The sequence below is a fragment of the Lepidothrix coronata genome, unplaced genomic scaffold (genome assembly GCF_001604755.1).
Source record: "Lepidothrix coronata isolate B3197 unplaced genomic scaffold, Lepidothrix_coronata-1.0 Scaffold11, whole genome shotgun sequence".
NCBI lineage: Eukaryota > Metazoa > Chordata > Aves > Passeriformes > Pipridae > Lepidothrix > Lepidothrix coronata.
In genome coordinates this window covers 9,182,368-9,207,615 of record NW_016690191.1, presented here as the reverse complement: position 1 = coordinate 9,207,615, position 25,248 = coordinate 9,182,368, and the positions used below count along the sequence as shown (strand labels likewise).

General features: G+C 41.1%; 1 protein-coding gene across 2 annotated transcripts in view; it reads left to right on the top strand.

The window, feature by feature from the left end:
- The window catches only part of LOC108492618 (tropomodulin-2), a 33,590-nt gene extending 10,409 nt beyond the window's left edge, over positions 1-23,181 (top strand). For both annotated transcript variants that reach the window (XM_017805137.1, XM_017805135.1), the window contains exons 2-10: positions 112-320; positions 2,032-2,188; positions 12,658-12,780; positions 13,314-13,400; positions 16,050-16,180; positions 16,808-16,915; positions 17,190-17,333; positions 17,655-17,799; positions 19,722-23,181. In XM_017805137.1, the coding sequence (XP_017660626.1) occupies positions 195-320; positions 2,032-2,188; positions 12,658-12,780; positions 13,314-13,400; positions 16,050-16,180; positions 16,808-16,915; positions 17,190-17,333; positions 17,655-17,799; positions 19,722-19,756 (1,056 nt within the window). In that variant the 5' untranslated portion in view covers positions 112-194 and the 3' untranslated portion in view covers positions 19,757-23,181. The remainder of the gene's footprint in view (positions 1-111; positions 321-2,031; positions 2,189-12,657; positions 12,781-13,313; positions 13,401-16,049; positions 16,181-16,807; positions 16,916-17,189; positions 17,334-17,654; positions 17,800-19,721) is intronic.
- The last annotated feature ends 2,067 nt before the right edge of the window (positions 23,182-25,248 follow it).

The window sequence follows — 25,248 nt, the reverse complement described above, 5'->3', positions numbered from 1 at the left end:
ACATGTTGCTGCTTTGTTTTCATTAATAAAGTGTCAATGTGACTCTGAGCACGTGGGCTTTCTAGGACTCTCAGCTAAATGGAGATACTCATAATGCTTTATTGTTAACAGCAAGTGAGGCCACAAGAAGCTCAGTACTCCTGAATGGTTGAAATCTTGACAAGCAGCATCAGTGGAGCAGTGCAGCAGGAGCCATGTCTCTGCCCTTCCGAAAAGAGCTGGAGAAATACAAGAATATCAATGAAGATGAAATACTCAGCAAACTCTCAGAGGATGAACTGAAGCAGCTAGAGCATGTTCTTGATGACCTTGATCCCGAGGTTAGTGATGGGGGCCAGGGGGATCATAGTTCAAGAGTTCCGTGTTATAAATGCCACGTACTGCAGCATTTTTTATTTGTATTCTGTTACAGTGTAGCCTAAAGTATGAGCAGCTCAGCTACGGACACTTTGGTTGTATTCCTGCTGTGATGTGCTCCTTGCTTTGGTACAAGTCACTGTAGCCTTTGTCTATCCCTTGTCTATTTAGACATGAGCTTGTCTGCAATCTAAATCTTTAATCATGTTTGTACCCTGCGGCACAATGAGAAGCTTTTTATGGCTGCTATTTCTGAGCACAGCAATAAACAAACATAACGTATGTTTGTGAGGATCAAGTCTTTTGAACTTCTGAAATCTGTTGACTGTGGCATTCAGCACAGATATTTTTAGCTGAAGAGAACATTTTTAGGCATGATTAAGAAAAGTAAGATTCAGCTACACAACTGTCATTTTCTAGGGAGTAAGGATAATTTGGATATTTGAAGACACCCTCACAAAGAATTTAAAGATCTCTGGCCTGAGAACCACTTGGTCCTACAATAATAAGGTTACAGTCTCAAGTGTGCTGGGAATTCTCAATGTACCTACCCCAAAACATTCAAACTGATGTAGGAGTTTGAAAACTGGCAGGTAAACTGGCAGATAAAATCTGTTCAATCTGGAGGCAAAATAAATTTGGAAAAACACAATTGATTTATAGTTTCTAAGTTCTATAACACCAATTTACCTGGAGATTAAGGGTGGGCTTTACTGTTCTCTCCCTCCATGTTGCCACTTCCCTCACTACTGCCACTTCTACAGTGGTATTTTCTGGTATTTTCAAGTGTCTGGAATCTCAAATGGTGACACAGAAAAAAATCAAAAACCGGACACCAACCAACCAAATTAAACAGGCCATGGTGCATTGGAGTCACACTACCTATTTGTGCATGCACAGGTAAAATGTCTAGTGACTTGAGTTCACTGGATGCACTCAGAATTCACTGGATATTTGCCATGGATCAGATTTACTGTGCATGTTCTGGTCAGTGATGAAGTGTTTCAGAAGTATTCTGAGGCATCCTCAACACGTTGGCTTTACTACATGTGCACTGCAAAGTCCACACACCTGTATTCCTTTCTGGGCTTTTCTGGACTGACATGTGGATTTCCTGGACTAAAACGTGGAAGCCTTATGTGTCTTCTTATGTTATGGGATGAAGATGCAACCACAGGGTCACACAGCTACGTGTTGAGAGTGGGACTTATCTGCTTGCTTCCTCATACTCTGAATAGCTGAAGTCCACATCATTTACCAGTCTCTTTCTGTGCGTGCCATTCATGTCTGAAGTCCAGGAGACATCTGCATTAGAATGAAAGGAATTTTGTTTCTTATGAGACAGAGAAAAATGGTGAGGAAGAAGAGCAAATGAATAGAAGGAAGTGTGTAAAAGATTTACCTGGACTGCAAACTCTGTGGTCTTATGTGTAACACAAAGGACTCTGATCTTAGTTCTTTGGTGCTGTGATTGTAAATGTGGTTCATAAAAATATTAATAGGTGGTAAATCAAGAAGCCTGAACAATATACTGGTTTTCATGGTTACATTTAGGTAAGGTGTGTTACTGCTGTCACCAAAGAGCATTATGCAAAGAATGATGGCACATAAAAACTGACAACATTGAGATGAAATTTGGAGCACTGTGTGAAACTGCCTCCCTCTCCTCCACAGAATGCTTTGCTTCCAGCGGGATTTCGGCAGAAGGACCAGACCACTAAGGCTGCCACGGGCCCTTTCGACAGGGAACGCCTGCTCTCGTACTTGGAGAAGCAAGCGCTGGAGCACAAAGACAGAGAAGACTTTGTGCCATTTACAGGGGAAAAGAAAGGTACTGTCCATCTTCATGTCAGTGTTGAGTGATGGACTGTCTGGTGCCTAGCTTTTTGGTGGAATACACTGGGACAGAAGAGGGGAAGGCTATTACTGAGCAGGGTGAGGCTCAGGAGTCAGACCTGGAGCTGTTGTGGCAGCAGCTGAAGGGATGGTTTTATTTGCTGCACAGGGGTCTGTCTGACTGCTCTGGAGTTACAATGGCAGGTTTGACGGCTTGTCAGTGGCTGTGGGAACACACAGGCTCCAGTCCAGCAAAGGGCTCAGTCAGCAGCTCCCTGGGCAGCAAATCCCTCTGTGTGCAGTTAAGCATGGACAAAGGTGCCCTCACCAACCTCCCAGGGACTATTCCCATGTTAACCATTAGGCCGTGCAAGGGTAGTGCAGTGGGGGAGGCGTTCAGGAGGAAACAGATAAATGCCTTCCTGAGTAAGTCTTGCCTACAATTGCTGTAAGTAACAACTCAGGGAATAAAGTTACACAAAATAAGTATTTTTCCACTTGTTTACTAGCACATCTGGCAATGCTATTCATGCAGACAGTTTCCCTGCTACCCTTGTCCTACAGCTACAGGAAAAAAAGGGGAAAACAGGAAAACCTAATTTGAATAATTCAAACTTTGGTAGGATAACCTTAGGGCAGGAACAGTCATATTTTTTAGCAAACAATATTCCTTTAGCCACACTACCTCCTTTTCCTCTTTTGTAAAAAGTGGATAAAAATGCCTACCTCAGGCCACCCCTTCATTCAAGGAGGAACTTCCTATGCCTGGGTCCATTTCTGGCCATGTAATGGATTTGCCATTATTTCAATGGGTTCTGCTTAAGGGAAAGCAGATATTTCAAGAAAGTCAAGGGCAGCATTTTTTACTTTATGTACCATTACCAAAGATGTAAAATGTTATTTACATAACATTTTATGGACTAGGAGTGAGCGAGGAGTTGTTACTGTCATTACATTGTGTTCTCAGTCTTTGAAACAATGGTTTTAGACAAATGAGATATTTTTCAGCTAGATCTGATGTTATTTTACCGTGCAGTGTATTCTCTAAGCTACTTTTTCGTCCATCACAATGTCTGTGTTCTGCTCTTCACAGAGATCCTGCCAGTAGCAGGAGTGATCAAGCACATCCTGTGCAGAAAGGGAAGTGGTTTATTGTAGTAGGGATTTATTATCAATTGTTTCCAGTCTCCTACACACCACTGTGTCAAGGCAGTACAACTCACCACTTGCAGGTCTCTGCAAATACACAAAAACCAGGGGTGTGTGGAATTAAATATACTCATAGGACTGGCACTTGATCTGTACAAAACAAGTCCCTGTATTGTCCCTGACAGTGTTACTGTGTGTACTGGCCTATTTATTCCAGTTCAGATTTCTTTTGATGAAGGTGAAGCAGTATTATTCCTACATTTGCTTCTAGATGCCCTTAAGGTGCTTATTAGTGCAGCTTATTAATTCCTGGTCTCTCTGGTGTGGAAATACCACTGCTTTGCAAACACAACCAACCACACATTTCACTTTTCCTTCAGCACAGAGTGAATGCAGCTCTGCTAGCATTCTAAACTATTCTTAATTTGGCTTTTGATTCACTGTGTTCATTTACTTCAAAAATTACACTTTCAAGAATTATCACAATTATGAGGTTATGACAGAATTTTAGGCTAAAGGAATTATTTCCCTAATTTCTTCTATTCCTGGTACGATACAAATTTCTGACAAAATCCTCAGAATTGTCTTTAGCAGATTAAGTCAAGTGAGTGTTCTGTGATTTCTAAAGTAATTTTACAATTATAATCGAAACACAAAGAATTATACTACAGTTCCTTCGAAGTCAAAGGCCAAATGCCATGAAAATACCCTTTGTAAGTTAGAAATAACTGAATTAATCTGAGATCTGATGAGGTCCCCTACCTTGACAATTGAGAACTGATGGACTGCACGGTGTCATTTTCTTGCTGCTTTAAGGGAAATAACTGACTTTGAGAAAAAAGCTGCTTATTTTGAACTTGGCATATCCTGTATTGTTTATCTCCTGCTGCCCCTGGCTTGCTTGGCAGGTGATGTCCTACAGGAACACTACCAGACTTCCAGCACTTGGGCTTTACACCCTCCTTTTTTTGTTCTCCTTTCCCCTTGATCTGCACTGCAAAGGCTTCATGCAGAATCTGAGTGTTATAAAACACATAACTGAAAACTCCATCTGCCAAATGTACTGAAATCTTCCCATGGATTGTATGATGATCCTGCTAATTGGTTGAATCTGGTGAAATGTGATGAATGTTCCACAAAGTCCATGTGTGGCTGTCTCTGGATCTTAGAATCCTTGCTTTTAACTGCAGTGTTACTTATTTTGACACTCTCAATTGAAAAAAAAATAACAACAGAATGGCTGTATTAAAATATTAATTACTTGATTTACATTTATAAGGAGATATTTTCTATGAGAGGAAACAAAGCAGTCCTGCAAAGACGTTTTCAAGATATGATACTACAGGCTAGATGGAAAGTCACTATAATTAGAAAATAATTAGTATTCTTCCAAAGCTCAGTAATTAGTTCAGGATAAATAATTTAAATTTCTAAAATATATTCTCAAAAGAATCTAAAGAAGGATCTCTCCTGAGGAAAATCTTGTTCCTCACCTTCTAGTCTCTAAGGTATATTTACAGATTGGTAAATATTTATATGATTATTTTATATAGATGCCTGTTAAATGATTGATTTATACTGTAGAAGCATTGCAATGTAGCCCTACTGTAGATAGCCCCAAATTAATTTGATACTATTTCTGCAGTTAAAAATTAAATTCTCGAGCAGCTCAAAAATGCATCCAGCTGTGTATGATTAGAAATGGGAGGTGGTGTGTACCATTTGGCACTATTTACCACCTAAGCATACTTGTGTGTCAGTAGGATGAGAATATACCAAGTGTTGTTTCAGCTTTTGTCAGTGTTTTGTACCATGATGTTTGTCTGTCACCGGGAAATCATTTATTTTTTCAAATTACGAAACTGGGGTGCTTCTGTTTAGTGACATTTCCACCAGTTCCTACAGTTATCATGCAAAGTTGAAACTGTCTTGAAAAATCCAGTGATGAGTGGAAAAGAAGGTGGCATTTAAAATGTCTTCCTTCCAGAATAGTCTGTGATATATCATTATTTTTTATCTACTCTGTCTATCTCTATTTTTTTTTCTCTGTTGCTGTTAATGTTTTATTAGAGAGTTCTTGACCAAAAAGCAATTCCAAGCAGCTGCTGAAGGACAAAATTCAGTTGCCTGTTTTGGTCTCTATATGGTGAACAACAATAAAGTTTTGATTGTCCTGGAAAACAAGCCAAAACAAATTCCAGAGCTGACAGGGATATCCAGAGTGGTTAAAACACAGGAAGTGTTAAATATGAGCCCAAGATGGAGGGGCTGATTATGCAGGGAATTGCCTTGTTTTTGATTGTAATTGTGGTTTCAAGAGGTTGGAAATATTTGGCAAAAACAATCGAACGTATGGCATGCATTAGGGTTTTGGTCCTCTGCCACATTGCAGCTGGGTAACGTACTTTATTAATTGCTGTACAGAAAGGCTTTAAGCTTGTATGGGATAATTCTCAAATTTCAATGGAAACCCAAGTTTTGCCTGAACCAGGGCCAGAACGGTCACAGGCACACCCGAACTGGCCATCGAGAAGTGTTTTCAGACTGCTTTACCCCACATCCTCCCCAACACAAGTCTGGGCTGGGGACGTCATCTGAGTGTCCCCACAGCGAGTGTTTGCTCCCACTGTGGTATGAAATGATCTGGTGGCTTTCAGGAACTGTTGTGCAACACAGCTGTTTGTTATTAGTGAGCAGTGGCAGTACAGGGAGTAAGGGCTGATAACTGGGGCCATAGTGATGGGCAGCTTGTGAGTGTTTGTTTTGTGTATTTCTGGATTAGCTCCTACTTAGGATAGATATTCTAGAAATCCCTACATAGAACCTGATGATCTACGGAAGTTATTTAGGCTGACCCACTGCTCTTAACACATACTGAATCAGCTGGTTGTCAGACTTCCATCACTTCCATCTCTGTATCATTATCAAGTTCATGAATGGTCCAGGACTAAAAAGAAAAGGTGGAGAAAGTAAGAGGCAGTGCAGGCACAAAATATTCAAGAGCACAGTCAGCACAGCATGTTTTCTCTCATGGAATGCAGTGTGTACATCTGACCTCAGTTAAGAGCTGAGCACTACTGTAATACAAACATCAACTGGGAACAGCATCTCAGTTTCTGCTTTGTTGAAGGGGTTCTACTAGCTACATGGTATTAATGAAACAGAATTAAAAAAAGTTCCTCTGTTGTGAAATATCATTAGATGTGAAGGGTTGCTATAAGGATTGCTGTTTCAGCCCTTCACTACTGTCCCTGTTTTCTTCAAGGTCTTCTGCTCCCTGCCAAACCATTGCATTTTGGATCTGATCCAGTTCTCATCAAAGTCATGGAAAAACTCCAGTGGATTGGGCTATTATTATTTGTGACTGGAAAGGGAAGTGGAACATGCTTGTATGTGATTAAATACTAACATTTTCAGCCAACTGATAATAGGGAAAAGGAAGAAAATAAGGATCATTACACCAGAGAACTTTTGGCCAAACCCCTGTTTTCAGAGACCATTTATCTTGCATGTGGTGCTGTGCCAAGCAGAGTATCAATATACAGCATTAGTAATAATACATTTTCAGGTTAGAGTATTAGAGTGGATGCTAATGAGTTCCAATTCCAGTGTCTCTAACAGACTTTTTCCAAAGGTTAGGGTTTAGTGTAGAGACACGGTATCTTGAATTGCCAAGGCAATCTTTTCACCCCCAAAGCTGAAAGGGTTTGCTTAAATTTTTGCCACCTTCTTCCTGTTCTTTAGGGCTTACATTTAGAGCTGATCTTTGTCTCTTAAGGCACTGAAAGTGTTGCAGTTGCTGACAGTAATGCCTCTAGCCAGTGCCTTTCACTGCTTGCTTTTGTAAGACCTTGTTTTAGTTGCTCATGACTTTGCCAGACTTGCACAGTTCACACTGAAATTTCCCATGCTGAGAGGCTGCCTCGAGTTGAATTTTTGGAAAGTGTCAGCAAAAAGGACTTAGCTGTTTCCAAGAACAAGATTAGGAGAAAACACATTGTTTTATCCATCTAGAGTAAATTTTTCCAGCTGGTTTTTTGTGACCTGCAGTGTCTCCATGCTTTGAAGAGGGGACTTGAAATACGTGCCCTTGGGAATCCCCAGGGAAAGACACTCAAGTTTGGCATCTTCAAAATGTTGTGCTTTCTTGTACATACAGTTTGTTATGGTGTTCTCCAAATAGTCCCCCTGCAGTGTGTTAGTCATGTCCTCAGAGCTGTGCAGACAGCACATGTGACAGCCCAGCTGTGCCCAGGGAGGGCTGGTGTGGCTGGTCAGGGGGCGCTGGGCTGTGCAGGATGTTCTTCCAAATCTGAGAGGCCACTGTCACGCCAGGACCAAGGGCAGGGAGACTCCCTCCTGCTCTCACAGTGCTCCCCTCACTTTGTAAAGGAGAAAAAGAGAGTAAACAGCCAGCAGAGAGGCTGGTGCAGAGAGGTGGAGGAGCTTTTGAGGAGCTGTATAAATATTTCAGGATGAAGGACTTGATGGGGCAGCTCAAGGGAAAGGAGCTGTAGGAGAGAGCAGTGATGAGGGAGAGAGGGCAGAGGGAAAGGTGGTGGTGGGAATGGTCAGGATTCAGAGATGTGTAAAACCAGGAGACACAAAGGATGGGGAAGGCACAGGGGGCAATGAGGTAAGGAAAAACCAGAAGAATATGTGGGATGAGAGAAAAGAGGCCAGAGAGGAACATTGTGTGGAATATGGCTCTGCCCAAGTTTCAAGGCTTTTTGGTGTCCAGGAGAACCTGAAGCACAGTGGCACAGTTTGACTCCCTTCCTCCTCTGCCACCATTCCCCATCAGACCTAAGAGCTTTCTGCTCTGTTGGTGACATGGGAAGTCCAGGTGGTGATCCAGAGGACTGCTGTAGGACTGCATACGAGCTGTTGTTATAATCCATGTGAGGCTCTGATGAAATTCTGGGCTTCCTTCAGTTGTAAAAAATATAGGTTGGCTTTTGTTTATTTTTATTTTAGAAAGCATACTCCTCAGGAGAATTCTGTAAAGGGTATTGCTACTGTGGCAGAATCACAGCATGCTGATCAAAGTCAAAGATGCTGGTGCAACTTAACTTTCTTTTTTGTGTTCATGCGCAACAGATTTAATAACTTTGGAAAGCTTATCTTTGCAACCTTCCTATTCCATTATCATAATTTCTAAGGCATAGAATATGCTGACACTAATCCAAGAGTAACAGAACAGCAACAATTACAATACTGCATTTTTATTACTACTAATTTTCAGCTTCACTCTTATTTGAACTTGGCCTGTTTTCTTCTTCACTGTATAAGTTTATTCTTGATAAGAATTAATTTAGCTCCATTTTCATAGATTATTTGTAGGGAAAAGTTTAAGTAAGCCTCAACAGAAAATAATAGTGCAAAATGGAAAAAGTGAATCAGATTTATGCAAGGCAGATTTCCAAGATCACTGAATTTCACTTCCAAGGTCAGTGTAGCATTCTGTAATTGAGAATAAACAGGCACTCACTGCAGTCAGTGATTCATTGAGAAGTAATAAGTGGAACCAGAAGTAGTAAGTGGAACTTTCTTGAAAGTACAGTAACCTGAACTGCAGTTTATAGGAAAAGAAAGTACATAATTATTTTACAATTATAGCAGAAAATGTGTTTGTATTATAAAATTAAGTAAGTATCCTTAGAAAAATGGATGTTAAATAAAAGGGCATTTTTTTACAGCTCATACAAGTGGGCTTATTTCCCATTGCTCTGTTCTTTGTCAAGTTTTGGCTTGTACAGTTTTGGCTTGTACAAGGTGGGAATAGATACTAAGTATTTATACTAAATAAAAATGGTGGCAATTTATATTTATTCATATAAGTCTAATGACAAAAGAAGAAAGGAATAGAGAAGACATACCAAAAATGATGTTCCAAATGCTGTAAACTGTAAATGAATGTGAAGTCCTCAAAACATTTTTTAGACTGGACTGGCTAGTAAAATCCTACCAACTGCACTATTGAAATTCCTTTTTTTCCCCTCCTTATGTAACAATAAACAAAAAAACTTCAAGAAAATACACTTGAAGTAATTCCCTGCTCAGTTAATAGATCTTCCTATAGATGTGCATGTGTGGTTATGTAGATAACTATTACTGAATGGAGAGATGAAGTTAGGGATACATCTCATTTCCTTGCCTTACCTTGACATTGCTTCAATGAGGGCATTTGCACAATGCAGGAAAGCAGACATTGCTGAACCAAGTGGCAAAATTACATCTATGGTTTCATGATTGTACCCAGTGTATTTCCTTTTTTATAGAGAGTTTGTTTTCCTTTTACCTTCCTCCACATTTCTATGTGTCTCTGTATTCCTTTTCACTGAATCCTTCTTCCCTCTGGTTTTCAATGGATTTTTTTTTCCATTTAGCCTCTTTTGAGTAAAACATGAACGGTATCAGATTTCAACTTCAATGGAGGTTTTGCAGTGTGTGAAAAGGAATAGGTCTGTTGTTAAAGTGAGCCAGGACAAATCTCTGCTCACTGCACTCACAGTCAGAAAGTCCCTGGGTTATAATAAGCTACCTCAGTTGTCACCCAGGTCACCCCAGACACTTATCCCAGTCTGACAGAAAGAAGGGGAGAATTGCATTGATGTTTGCTAAAAATTTCATGTTGAAAGAAAGCACTTTGGATTCCACACTTTTTGGGTTTCTATGCAAAAAAAAAAAATGTATTTTAATACTTAGTATTGTTTTACTGGAATTGAACTTTGTTTTTCAGTTAAAGAATATATTATTTTTGTACCTAAGTGTGGTTATATTTGTGTTGTTAACACCAATATAACTCAAGTTATGTATAAACAGAACTTTTGTCACTGTGTTTTTCATTGGTAGAAAGTTAAACTATTACTATTAAGACTTAGCACAGAACATTAGCATATTCTGGGGGCAAAACGTAACACAGCCAACATTAATTATGTCACACAGAACACTAAAATACAGTGTGGCTATAAAGAGCACCAAGAGCAGCTGCCTTTCTTCATAAATCTCATTTTAAAATAATAAAACCTCGCTGTTCTTCCAAGACTTCTTCCAAATAATAAATTTTAAGTTGGACCATTGAAACGAGGAGGCCACAATCCATATTTTATTTTTCAAGTGAATTCCATGATGGCAATGGATAATGAATTTACAGTGTATGGATGTGGGACTAGGAGAGACCTCCTGCATCTTTAAACTCTGTCCTTAAAAAATGAAGGAAAACTGGTTGACAGCCATGTATAAACACGGACACGCGGTTTTGCAGCTGGTGGACAGGTAATAAATTCCTAATAATGTGCTAAATGCACAAGTTTTTCTAACCTCCATCTGCTGTGCTGCAGCATCTCTTCACAGTGGAATGTTCTTATCTAGATAGCAGTAAAAAGAGTATTTTTAAAACACCACTGGATGCCAGCAAGGCCCACATATATTAAAGATATATATTACCATCTTTGACATGACCTTGCCCCTTTAAATATTTCATATAACCAATAATAGAATTTTTTCTCTAAAACGTTTGCCAGGAATGCTTTAAATGAAACTATCATTGGGAATCATACACACATTTAAAAAGAAAGGTTTGGGCTGTCAGCCAAGAATTACATATGCCTGAAACAAATGTTTAAAATTGTATTCCTATATATGTGAACTGTACAGAAAAAGTATGAGCCCGTACTGGTTTCCATTACCCCTTGATTTCTTGCTGTGCAAGATCCTTGGCCTTCACACATCCAAAGTCCATAAAGACCAACTACCCTACATGTTGTGTCCAGTTTACACCAGACTCAAGGTCCTGTGTCGCCTTCACAATGTTCTGTGTGAAAGTACAGACTTCCATCAGTATTTGTTAAAAGTGTGGCTGGGTTGGGTCTGTGAAGAATCACTTACTGCCTGGTGGAGAGGTTTTGTGCAAGCTGTGACTCTGGAGATAGTTGTTACAGAATAGTAATATCAGTCAGGATAAAAATCAGTAGGATTCCCTCAAAATCTCAACCAACCTACTGATTGCTTGAAACTCATGTGGAACCACCAGTGTTCTGAAAGGAAAACACTTTATAGAGAGTACTCCTCACTATTGGTTGTTTACTTGGAGAGTCTGATTGATTTTGGTCTTCTAGCTTCCGACACAGTAATGATTTTTTTTCCTTACTTAAAGCTGGCGTCAAGTTAAGTCTTGGTCAGTGGTGTCTGAAAGCTGCCATCCAACACTTCAGATTAGGTGATAACACAGAAAGAGTCTGAAATCTTAGCACCTGTGCTGCTATTAAAGCTGGAGAGCACAACTAATCTACCTTTGCAGAGTATTTCTCACCCCAGATTTCCACTTGACTTCTGTTTGATATGTCTGGGATGGCTGTCCTTGATTCCTGTCATCCAATGCATGGTGAAAGTTAAAATGATTCTTACCTTTGGGCCACAAAGGCTTTTATCTTCTTGAAGCCTTTTCTTAAAACAATTACTTAAAATATTGCATGAAAAATATATCATGATACTATTTTGTCTTTCTAAATAACCTTCCGTCCAGTTTTGTACTCTGAAGTTATTTAGCCTTGGTAAAAATGTCTCTAAGGTAAATAATTTGAATACTGCATCAGTAAACCTTGCCAGAGTTTCAGAAATTTCCATCAAAATTTTTCTCTGAGCTTACTCAGTGACCTCAGTTGTTGAAGCTGACAGTACAGAAATGGCTGTAGACAAACTTGTATGAAAGAGATAAGTGAATTGGTTTATTACTACATGTTGAGTCTTTCTTGGGCAACATGTGGTTCACTTCAGACTTTTCAGACCTGCACAGATGATCAGAATAAGGCTATTTATGTGAATGATCATCAGGAGACACAGAGGGAAAATACTCCGGAGAGGCTGGAAATGAAACTGAGTTACTGGAAGAGAACAGGTTTGCTGAGCTTTCAGGATCGCATATGGAACTGAAAAGTTCTTGCAGGGGGATGGTTTTAACTCCTTCTAGTGCCTAATTTAAATATAAGGATAAAATTTCTGCGAGCTTTTTATGTAGACTTGATTCTGCCTATTTAAGGGCACAGGACCTTCAGAAAAATCCCAGCTGTAACTGCTCCTGAGAGCAAATTCCCTAAAATAACAATCACCAACACAGAGCAGAAGTCTGCACCTTTTATTTTTAGACTTATTAAGATCCTAGTGGAGGATAGCATCAAGTAAGAAAGAGAAAAACATGCACTTGATAATATTTTCAAGCAGTTCCACTGTCACAGACCTATTCCCATCCCTGCCAGGAGGCAGAGGAGTTGTTCCAATAATTCATTACTCACTCTGGCTCTTTTCTTCTCTCAGGAAAAATATTTATCCCTAAAGAAAAGCCCGTAGAAACCCGTACGGAAGAGAAAGTGACCCTGGATCCAGAACTAGAAGAGGCCCTGGCCAGCGCTTCAGATACTGAGCTCTATGACCTTGCAGGTGAGACAATACATAGATATGATCCTCTCACACCTCCAGTTCTTCTTTGCCCAGATCTGCCACCAGGGGTGTCTCATGATCACCTCTCAAGTCCCTGCTGTTCTGGTGGGTTGAATATTAGGGAAGAAAAATGATTAGGAGTGTAGCCCTGAAACAAGTTACCCAGAGAGATTGTGGGATTTCCATCTCTGGATGTTTTCAGGATCCAGCCAGACAAAGCCATGGCTGACCTCATTAATGTTGGCAACACTCCTGCCTGAGGGGGAGGCTGGACAAGATGACCCACAGTGGTTCCTTCCAGCTGGCGTTTCTTGAACTGCATTGTACATTGACTCAGTTGTTCAAAAACTATATTGAGAATGTCTGCATCGCCAGAGTTTAAACCCCTAAAGACTCTCCCTACAAGCAGGCATGACTCAATTAATATTTTATAAAGGGGGTTTTGTTTGGGGAACTAAACTACAGATATTTTTCTGAAGTCCATGTTTCTGCCATTAACATTGTGTCCTGCCTCTGGTATTTACACATTTCAGCTGTTCTTGGAGTGCACAACATGGTCAACAACCCAAAATTTAATGAAGCAGGAGCCCGCAGTAAAGATGGAAAAGGAACCGTGAGAAGTAAGCAAGCAGATTTTCTCTTGTGGGCTGCTGTCATCTTTAGGGACTTCTACACCTATGGGCCTGGTCAGTTGGTCTAATTTAGTGTAATATAATCAGGCCTAACCTTAATTGATCTAATTAATCATGAGAGGTAACTTTTAAAAAGTAAATACAATCTTAAAGTCCATTATCATGACAACAGTAGTATACAATTAGATCATTCCTAAGGAGCTTTGTTTTCCTAGAGAGCAGTATCTAGCTCTGCAGAGGTGCTTGAAAGGATGAGAGTATTTAGGAGGCCAAGACATATATATTTCCATTCCACTTCAGTTCAGGCAGCAGGCAGAAAACAGAGGGAGCTGCAGCTAAGAGTTGGCCACAGCTCAGGCCAGGCCATCTTGCCCCGAGAACCTCCACTGACACAACTGCAAAATGACTTGTAACCACTGGGCTCAAATGCATCAGAGTCCCTGGCAGAGTCACGTCTGTGGCCATGGTCACCTCAAGCTGCATTCACAGGGAGGCAAAGACTGCATGGATGTGCTCCTGCCTTGACTGCTCTCTCTGATCTCCCACCTCCACCTTAGCCCTGTGGCCGTGGGTTTAAATGGTGCCTGTTCTGAGGCTCCTCAGGTACATGGGAAGTATAATCATCCAGGAAATCCCCCAGCAGAGACAGCTTCAGTTACTAAAAACAAATCCAGAAATGTTTGCACTAAATAAACAGGCCTGTGGTGAACCAGATCATAGCTCGACAACCCCACAGGAGGCTGGATGGGGGGAGAAATGGGTGCATCTGAATTCCACGTTTTTCTTGAGAGCTGCCAAACCTTGATCCAGAACTTGTCACCTCTGAGCTCTGGGATATCAAATGGGCTAAACTTTGCTTTTTAAGACAAAATTGTGGAATGTCCTTTTCTAGGGAAACAGTACTAAAAAAATGCTTACTTTCTCTAAGACCGTGAGAACAGCAGCTATCTTTACCAAGGACTTTCATTTCTATCTTTCATTACTAAAGGGGAGGTGGGAAAGTAGACAGGAGACTGTGTCACTTCATTTTTCTCAGGATTAGGCTGCCCTGCAAGCCTCTCCAGTGGGGCCCTGTGTGAGCTGCCATCTATCTCATAACAGGCAACTGCATGCATTACTAATCCTCATAGATTTCAGAATATTTTTGTTGTACTGAGTCAAAAAGTCAGCTATGTGAGTCAGCTAAACTATGCTCCAATCACAGACTTAAGAACCAGAAAACCACCATCACATCACTGTATTCCTTGGTCCAAAAGCAACACCTTTCCTTAGCCAAGTGAAATGCTGCAGTAAAAGAGGGAGACATCTCAAAAGTTGCCCATCAATGTGGCAAAACAGCACCATGATTAAAGAAACAAGAAAAACTCGTGGGAAAAAAACAAGAAGTAGAAAATGAAAATTACTACTAACTCTAGAATGAGTACACTGTGATGTCTAACCTGAGGACAGGGTGCTTGTCTCTCCCCAGCTCCCAGTTTGAAAGGGTGTTGCCACAAGTGCAAAAAATGCTTTGCTTTTTTTTGTTTCCTTTCTGTCCTTGCATGCAAGGTGAATTCTCTCTCTAAATTTTACCTGTAGTTTTCAATTCCCTGCTCCCTAGGAAGGCTGGAGTGTTATTCGGGGATATGTAAAGTCTCTCAGGGGACTAGTAAAAATAAAGTTTGGTGTCAAAGGGAGCAGCTCAAGGATTCTGTATGACCATCTCCACTAAGAGTATGAGTTCTAAAAAAAGATGTGGGGTTTTTTTGGCCTGTGACATGGCATGAACTTTCCCCATAGCACTGAACAGCAATGCATAGTACCCTGAGACTTGAAAAAAGCCTTCAAAATCTCTCCCTGTCTGCAGCATAAAATACAAGGGTTTAAACATACTTGTGGTCAGCAACATATTCCTTTCTTGCCTCTGGTGGCTTGGGTGGTCAAGGTTTATAAATTAATCTCCATGACTACATGCGTGGGAATTAGAAGTACTAATTGTGTTCTAAGCTATGATTTTTATGCATCTCTGGGAACATTTATAGCTCATAGCTTCCAGCATTAAATACCGGAGTTCTGTGAGCATGAACACTCAAAGATTTCATAAATCTTGGTGCTGGCAGACGGACTTGCTTTTCGTGCTTTGATAGTTTTATCATTTAGAAAGTGCAGATGTTGCAATTTTACAAGAGCTAATTGAATTTATAGTAAGGCTGATAGTATCAGCTGAGAGAAGGAAACTGAGGGGCCTCCTGACCATGTTGCTTCATGTTAACACAGTCTATTCATAGGTGCAGGGATGTTTTCTTGCTAATGTCATGGGCAAGTTTTGAGCACACCTTTTGTTACAGATATTAGACAAAGAACAAAGCAGGCCTTGCAGTATATTACATCCTATGCAATAGTCTTTAAAGCTGCTTTGGCTCAGATTAATTGTACAGGGACTTGTGTACATAAAGGAGGAATTTGCTCATGATGATACTGCCCAGCCTGTGACCACAGCCTCCAGTGACATGTTCTGGGGCCACAGAAGGTGCAATGGGCATGGCAGGGATAATGGGGCTAATGCTGCAGTACAAACCTAAATGGGAATTGAGAAGCCAGACTGCTGGTGATGGTGTCTGTTCCTCGGTCAACATTTCATGAGATCTTGTGTTGCAGATGTTGTGAAAGGTGAAAAGGTCAAGCCCATCTTTGAGGAACCACCTAATCCAACCAATGTGGAAGCAAGTTTACAAAGGATAAAAGCAAATGATCCTAGTCTCACAGAAATCAATCTCAACAACATAAAGGTAGATGCTGTGGTTTCATTTATGTCATCATAGGAGGATTTATTAAAATATTTCCAAAGCCCTTGCCTTTATCTTCAAATTTTGTCTCTCTTTACTGTTCAGAAAAAGCAGGACACCTAGTGAAGGGATGTGGAAAGAACTGTTGTAGAGGCTCCAAGGTCATCAATTCCTGATATTGAATTAAATGCCAATTAAAAGCCCAAGGGGTGACTCCCTTTGGCTGCCTTTCTTTAGCAGATTGTAAAGCAAGATATCTCATGGGCACTATTAATCATCACTGGCCAAATTCAATTAGCCCACACGTGCAAATCGAGGAGGAGCTGGCACGTGGAGACTGAACAACCAGCAGCAAAATAGGAAAGTAGCTCAGAGATGGTCATGTGCTTGTGTTGGCCTGACCCAGTTACAGGCAGCACTGACATCACAGCCCAGCACAGGCAACCATGAGGCTCCAGGGGCCACTGTGTGCAGAGGAGGCTTTGTGAACTGGAAATACTCTTAAAAGCATCAGGGGTGTTTAAATTGTGTAGACTGTGGTTATTCGGCAATCAGTTTGATAATAATTAAAATCAGTGTCTAGCAATGTGACTGGCTTTTCTGATTACTGGATTTATCTTCTTATTATAGAATATTCCTATTCCAACACTAAAAGAATTTGCAAAAGCTCTGGAAAGCAACACACATGTGAAGACATTCAGCCTTGCAGCTACTCGAAGCAATGACCCTGTAGCTATTGTAAGTTTAAACACTGTTTGGAAAAACAAGAAAAAACACAACAAATTTTGAGTAGGTCCATGTCTGCTTTAGGATGCATTCTTCATTTTCTCTTGTAGATTTTCCCTGTGACTATGCAAAATGGAAGTGTGATCTCTTCTGATCTACCTCTATGTTCTTCTAAGCATATTTATGTTTTATTTCTTGTTGGTACTAAGCTATGTTTTGCAAATTCCCTGTTATTCCCTGAAACTGTCCAGATGTTATCTCATGCTCCTGCTTTTTGACCCCTCAGGCATTTGCAGATATGTTGAAAGTGAACAAAACACTGAAGAGTCTGAATGTAGAATCCAACTTCATCACTGGAACAGGGATTTTGGCACTGATTGAAGCACTGAAAAAGAATGAATCCCTAACAGAGATTAAAATTGACAACCAGGTAAAGAGAGACCACTGAGGAAGTCCACTTTTGTCTCCCTTTTATATGAATTCCCAGAGGATTCTCCTAGGGGACTCTGGCAAAGTCAATACTCTGTGGCTCAGTTATTCGGCAGCTCATGTCCCATGCCTGTGCAACCAAACAGTGGAAAACTTCTAAATAAAAATAGCCAAAGCCAAATATAAAACCCAGAGGGAAATCTCCAGGGACGGGATTCTCTTTGTAGTTTGCAGCCCAGTGCTGAAATACAACCACTTTCTCTCTCACATGAAAACAAATATTTTCTTTTCTTCTGGGGACATTTCACCACATTGCCAACAGAGGCAGCAGCTCGGGACAGCTGTAGAGATGGAGATTGCCAAGATGCTGGAGGAGAACTCAAGGATTCTCAAGTTTGGATACCAGTTCACAAAGCAAGGTCCAAGAACCAGGGTAGCAGCAGCTATCACTAAAAACAACGATCTGGGTAAGATTCTACTACATTTATTCATCATTTATTTATGTGAGCCAAGCCCTGACCTTCCCAGACACAACTTTTCCTGTCTGTACATAAGGTTGAATTTTGACTGTGCAACATTCAAGCTGCTCTGTGTGAGGGGGGATGCACAGCCCCAGGGCTGTGACAGACAGGCAACAGCACAGATCTTACTGTGATTAGGAGCCACTATTCTCCTTCTCCTGCTCCTTCTGGGAAGAGGAGTTACTTCAGCCTTTTCCATGGAACATGCTGGATTTCGAGCTGCTCTATCATCTGTTCTGGCCCATAAGTGAAGAGCCAAACCCATCTTGTTTGTTCAGTGGACACAGAAGTCCTGGCTTTGTTGCCCTGTCCATGACTGGCCAAGCCTGCCCAGCCAAGGGAACCAAACAGACTGTCCTGCCTCTGTGACCAAGTACAGCCAAAGACAATAAAGCTTTGCAAGTTCTGCCTGAGCATGACACGCTCTGCCCTGTGTGCTCAGTACACAGAGTGAGGAGATGACTAGGAGGATGTAGTTTAGAGTAAGAAGGGGGGAAAAAAGGAAAATATTAAACTATGTGTTTTTAATCAATTCTACTTCAAGCTGGGATGTCAAACCATGATGCCTTTGCAGGCTTCAGCTTGGGTTTCTCTTTGTAGGAACTACAATAACAGCTGAGCTAAAACCTATTTATTTCACACATACTTTTGGGGTTTTGCAGTTTTAATTTTTAGTAGTACCTAAGCATTCCAATTATATACTATTGGTCTTGAAACTCTTTAGTGAATGCTATTAGAAACAACCCACCTAAAAAGAGAGAAAGACCCTTTTTTCCCCACTATTTTACCAGTTGCCATTAGACTTATGTCCTAATCTTCATTTTCCTGTGTTTGTATTGTATGGCTTTGTTCAAGATTCTGTAGGACAGAATTCCTTAAAGAATTCAATAAAATAAAATAGATGAAGCAACAAAACACCGAAAGCAGACACTGATATTACACTGCAGGCTTTGGAATAATGCAGTCTGTTTGCCAAGAAAGCACTATGAAATAAAACTCCTGATAGTAAAGTAATGGGACATTTGTAGTAATATGTTGTTGTTATTGACTTTCTGTAGTGGAGATTCACCCAGTTTTCCTGCTTTGTTCTGTACTTCAGCCATTTGATATCAGAAGCAGGACAGGAGAGTTTGACCTGACACTAAATTTTGTACCACACAAACAGGAGAACCTCACTCATCTTATCTGGCCAAGTCAGAAAATACTCAGTAGATTTTATTAGAGTACGGAGTAGCAAATACTGCTCAACTAGACCTGCTCTATTCCAGGTGTAATGTATCCTAAGTGCTGTAAAAAATCACATGGGGCTGCTTGTCAGAATAATCCTGCCCATAACACAAAGCTTCCCACTCTGATTTGCTAAATGGCAACTTCCGCCTATGTGGTTTCCAGTGAAACTCCATAGTAAATTAACTAACTTACTCCCAGATCATTGATGCAATCGGATCATGTGAAGTTTAAATAGATAATTAAGGTCCAATATGATACTTTCCTTGTTGCCAATATTCGCTGATATCAGTACTTAAGAGTACTTCAGATTATTTTCTAAAAGGATATGATTATTGCTTACCTATAGTACACACTGTGCAATTACAAAAGTTATTAATTTTCGATGCCTAAAGCTTGATATGAACACTTGGTGAAACTCTACAGTCTTGTGATATAGAAAATGCAGCTTAGGTACAATTGTTTTGTTGGACATTAAGATCTATTAATTATGGTATTTATGGACATAATCCTGCTGAGTATTTATTAGAAGCTCCTTCCTTCTTCTCCATGTTACTGGGAAGGGAGTGTGTCTGTGAGGGAAGTCCTTAGACTCTCAGGAAGGCAATAATGGTTGGTTTTTTCTTGTTTTCCTGGTCCAGTTCGTAAAAAGCGTGTGGAAGGAGAGCGGCAGTAGCCACGTCGTGGAGGATACAAGCCAAGAGTGGAGGCCACCACCAACTGCAGTCTCAGAGTGCTCACTGGTCTGAAGGGAAGGCACTGGAAAACCATTACTGTGGGAGTTGCTCATTTCTGTTGATGTCTCCTTCTAACCTTGAAAACAGAGCCTGTTCATTTTCAATTGTCACGGTTAATTTAATTCTTATGAGAAAGGTTCATCGTTGGTTTGATTTTAATGAAAACAAAATGGTTTGCAATATCTGAAGCCAATATGCAGCATCTTAACTGTGTTGCTCAGCATAACTTATAGTGACTCTGACCCTTATTTTAGACACTTTTTGATATGTTAAAATATGACCTTGTGTATGGATAAGGGATTCTCTGCTGAAAATAGAAATTTTAGGGCCAAGTTCTGCAATGCCTTATGTTTGTGAATAATCCTGACTTATGTGTATAGTCCTGCTGAACTGAATCCTGCCATGAGCTGCTCCCTGGAGTAGAACTAGTAATGCCAGTACAGGTTTGCAGGTTCACACCCTTGATCCTCCTCCTGCAGTGGGATCTGGGCAGCTGGAACCACACTGGAACAGCACCCATCTCCCTTGTTGGGTCTCCACCCGTCCAGGTCCAAGTGCAGGATCACGCCTAGATGTACAAGCATTGTCAAAGCGTACTTGTTTACATGAGCTTAGGTTAGGTGGATCATTTTGCAACATTACTCTGATGTTTTTTATCCTTACTCCACATTGTAAAGTAATATTAGTGCTGCCAATTGAATGTTTTGAGTTTTTTTCTAGGCCAACAAGTTTTTGTTTGCTACTAGAATGCACAGTTTACAGCTAATCTTAACCTAAACAAGTATTCTGAGCAATATTTGTTTTGCTTTGAGCCATGAGTTTGACTTTTTTGAGTTCTGGTATTTATGTACATTTGTTAGTATATTATAGAACTGTTCTCAGGACCTTTTAGATAAAGATTAATTAAATATTTAATCCAGGAGAACCACTGTGCTACCAGGAAAAAACATTAAAAGGGTAGTTTTGACAGCTACATTATAGGCTGCAGTTGAGGTTTGTCCCTATATCACAAGGCACAAGGGTTTTTGTGTCAGTGCTTATCTGAATAAGGGCAGATTTAAGCATATGCACAAATGCTTTGCTAAATCAGGGCCTTAACTCAGATGCTGGACATAATCCTAACCCAGTGGATAACACTCATGAAGCAGCAGCTAACCCAGTGCTCAGCAGCGTTGAAATTTTAGTGAGAATTCAGTCTGGTGTTTCATTTTGTGTATTTTACAGTCTAAAACTGTTCTCTGCCACTGTTTTATCACTGCCAACAGTTGACTGACAGCCAGAGGTTCATTTTGGTTACATGTGTGCATGCTGTAAGAGCTAAGGGACACTCAGTTCAGGTGTGTCACACATACCAAGGCTTCCAGAAAGGGGCAGAAATGCACCTGGGGCTGGTGCCATTACCTGGGACACACTGGCCTCTCCTCTGAGAGCAGGGATGAAGCACTGCTTCCTTGGGACAATGCTGGAGGTCACAGTCACTGCAGCTTCTCCTGACCCAGGGGGGAGAGCTGTGAGACACTGTGCAGCTGGGCATGCAGGGATTAGAAACCAGGGGAGCCCCAGGAGCAGTCGGTAAATGTTTGACACACTTCCCTGAGTGATGTTTTCATGACCAGAGCTGGGGTGCAAGCTAACAGGATGAACCCTCTCTCTGTGCCTTTTATAATGGAAAAGAGTAGGCCCAAGGCAACACTCTTTCTGTTGGATACTGGTCTTCATACTGGGGTTCGAAGTAAATAACACTGATGTAAATCCTACTTAAAATAGTTTGCTAAAGTGGGATGTAAAGTGCAGTAGCCACAGTTTACTTCCCTGAGAGCTCCCAGTCTCTACAATTTCCTCCACTGCTTCACTTCCTCAGAATAAACTGAAATCTTTGCTTTGCAAGTAGAAAACATAACACACGGGGGAGTCATGCTGAGATTTTCCCTGGATCCATGCAGGATTGGCTGTGAAAAAATTTGATATCCCATTTAAAAAAAATTACAAGTTCTGAAATATAGTAATAACTCTGCATGAGTTTCAGTGAAGTCCTTAATACCCATTTGGCTTACCAGGGGAATACTGGGCTTTTGCAGCATCGAGTTTGATGGGTAGGAAAAATCCTTATCCACAAAACCTAAAGATTATGTTACTGACAAACTTCAGTGATAGGAATCATACTGCCTCTAATTTCTTCTTCTTTTCCTTTGATCCAACCAGGGGAATCCCAACTATCAATCACTTTTTTGAAGATTTCTTTTTAATGGTTACTTTTTTTTAAGGGTGGTACGTGTTTAAGGGAAACAAGTGCAATCCATTTCTAGTCTTAATTGCCATTTAAAGTGTTGGTATTTGCATGCAGCAGTTTTGCAAAGGTGGATTGGTCTGACTGCTTCATGGTGTCTGCAGCATGTCACCTTTATAGCTTTGCCCAGAGCCACACGAGTGGTCACAGAGCCAGGTGGCTCCATCCATGTCAGCTACAGTTTTCCATCATGGACCAAGGCACCTGGCTGGGAAAAGCCCTGCAGGCTCTCCATCCCTTCACCATGTTTCCTCTGAAGGGAGGATTCCTCGGGCACTCTGAGAGGATCATCTCAACCAGCAGCCCCACCACGTGCTCGCAGACAGGGCCTGGAGCTGTGCATGGTAGGGGACCTGGGAGGTCAGGCTCCTTCCAGCCTGCATGAAGAGAACTCCTAATCCCTGGCCATTTTCTCCAGGCAGCTGCTGCCAGCCCCTGCCAGGGGCCTCAGTGACCAGGGACATCTTTGTCCTGCCTCTTCTGTGTGCTCCACACAAGGGCTCAGTTGTCATCGGCCTTGAGCATCACCAGTCAAACATTGCAACAATATAAAGATCTGTTCAATGCAACAACAGCACATGATGGTGATGCCTGAAGGCAGATTTTCGTACTAACATAGGATTATTTAGCTGGTTAAAAATCTCTGCAACTAACATGAAGGGGGGCAGGATGTGACTAGTTATTTCATATCCTACTTTCAGGCAACATCTGGCATTGTCAATGCTGAATGGGGAACAGGGACAGAAGAGCCCTTTTTTCTTAAGCAAACATTCAGGAGTAACTTTGACTGTTTTTGCACATTGCTTCTCGTGTTGACTGCTTCAGTTTGGTTTGTATTTTTTATACAGTTTTTTCATGGAAAAGCTCAACTTTGTGCGTGTCCTAACATACATGTGAAGTGTAGTGTGCACTGAGGACTGTATGTACATGTATAGATGAAGATGTTATCTGGAACAAAAGCAATTGCATGCGCACAGTGTGGTGCATATTACTCAAGAGGAAGAGAATTATCACGCTATGTAACAGTGACTCCCCAGCATCGTGGTTTTTCTAAATAAATCTTCATAAAGGATTCGGCTTTTGCAGTTTCTCATGGGTTTGTGCCTTGAATCAAGCCTCCCTCGATGCTGTGACATCAGATTAAGCAGCTTTCTCCACTGTGGCTCTTGCAGCTTTCACTCATCTGGATTACCTGCTAGGTTTCACCTTCTCTTCCCCCCACATTACATGCTGGAGCTTTGTGAACAATGACTGTGTGCTCAGAACCAAGACTGGGAGCAGAGAAACCTGGATACTCCTCACAGGTTTAACAGAAGCTCCCAGGTTTACAAAAGTCAGTCTATGGGGCCTGGTGAGATGCATCCCAGAGTCCTGAGGGAACTGGCTGATGTAGTTCCCAAGCCACTCTCCGTGATATTTGAAAAGTCACGGCCATCAGGTGAAATCCCTGGTGACTCAAAAAAGGGAAACTTACTTTTAAAAAAGGGTAGAAAGGAGGACCCTGGGAACTACTGACCTGCCAGCCTCACCTCAGTGCCCAGGAAGATCATGGAACAGATCTTCCTAGAAGTTGTACTGAGGCACAAGGAGAACAGGTTGGTGATTGAGACAGCCAGCACAGCTTCAGTCTCAGCTGGTTTGCACATGACACCAAGCTGAGTGATGTGGTTGACACACCTGAGGAACAGGATGCCTTCCAGAGGGACCTGGACAAGCTGGAGAACTAGGGTTGCACAAGGCCAAGGCCACAGTCCTGCAGAGAAGGACCTGGGAGTACTGGTGGATGAAAAGCTGGACATGAGTCTGCATGTATTTTGAAATTGCATGCCAGCACAGTAACAGATCTCTGTAGGCTGCTGTCTTTTTTGAAGTATAAAATGAGTGCAGTTTATAAAAATCTGCTGCCACTGGGGCTCCAAAGACTAGATTTCATGTTTTCTTCATCACTAACTCAGGGAAGATAGAAATTTCACTGTTTTGCAAAATTTAGAATCCAGTTTAACTGTGTGCAGTTGCAAGCATAAAACCCACTATTGTCTAACCAGGATCCAAAACATAACAGAAGCATTATATCCAATTACACCTCCTCAGCTAGCTTCTACTTGGAAAGCCTGCAAAGTGGGCTTTCTGTGAGCATCAGGTAGAGATATTTTTTTGTATTTTCCGCCCTCTGTTTTCCACACAGTGTCTCAGCAGTTTTCCATATAGCACCTCATTAGAATTTGACTCCAAGAACTTACACCAATTTCTTCCACAGTATGCACAGCTCTAAAGCTTCAAGGACTCAAGTGCACTGTGGAGTGCCTGAAGGCATGACCTGAATTAGATGGTCCTAAGAATCTATGTTACACGTTCAAAGGTGCTGCAAAATACACATAACCACACATGCATAAGAATAATTGAAAAGGAAATGTCAGAACATCTCCCGACAGACAATTTGCTCTCCACAACCCCAGAGAAGTTCACAGTTAACCCACAAATGAACAAAATACCTTCTCTACCCATTTTAAGACTTTACTTATGTCAATACTTTAAATCTGAAATCTCACGATATCTTTGTTTTCCTCTCATCTATGCCAATAAATGGTTGAGACTCTTCCAAGAAAATGAGGAAATCTCATATTGAAAGAAGAGGAGGTATCTGTGTCCCAGTATGTGGTTCTGCTGGGATTTGCAGAGCCTAACATCAGAGGGAGTGCTCATGGGAACTATGCAGCACAATTCCCAGATCCTCAGTCATAAGGGAATCAGAGAATACAGCTGCAGAGAAGTTTATGAGGTCACACACTCCATTTCCTATCTCCAAGATACAGCTTTACTTCTACAAAATTTTTACAAAAAGACCGATTTTGGGTCCTACATCCCTTTCATTACAGGGGTTGTGTTCAAGTCCCTTGGGATTTTGACTATGAATGCAATATATGCCAAAGAACACAGATGCTGTATCCCACCTTATCACTCTGAAGCTTTATTTTAGGAATCACCTTTTTCCCTTGCATTCACTTTTTTTCAGAATTAAAATTTCGTGTGCAAACAGTTGAAAATCTATGAACTTACAAAGAGTTATATACTATTCTAAGTCTCTCAGCTTCCATCTTCATATCTTTCCTATTCCTGATCTGTTCAATCCTCTCCCAAGCCTGA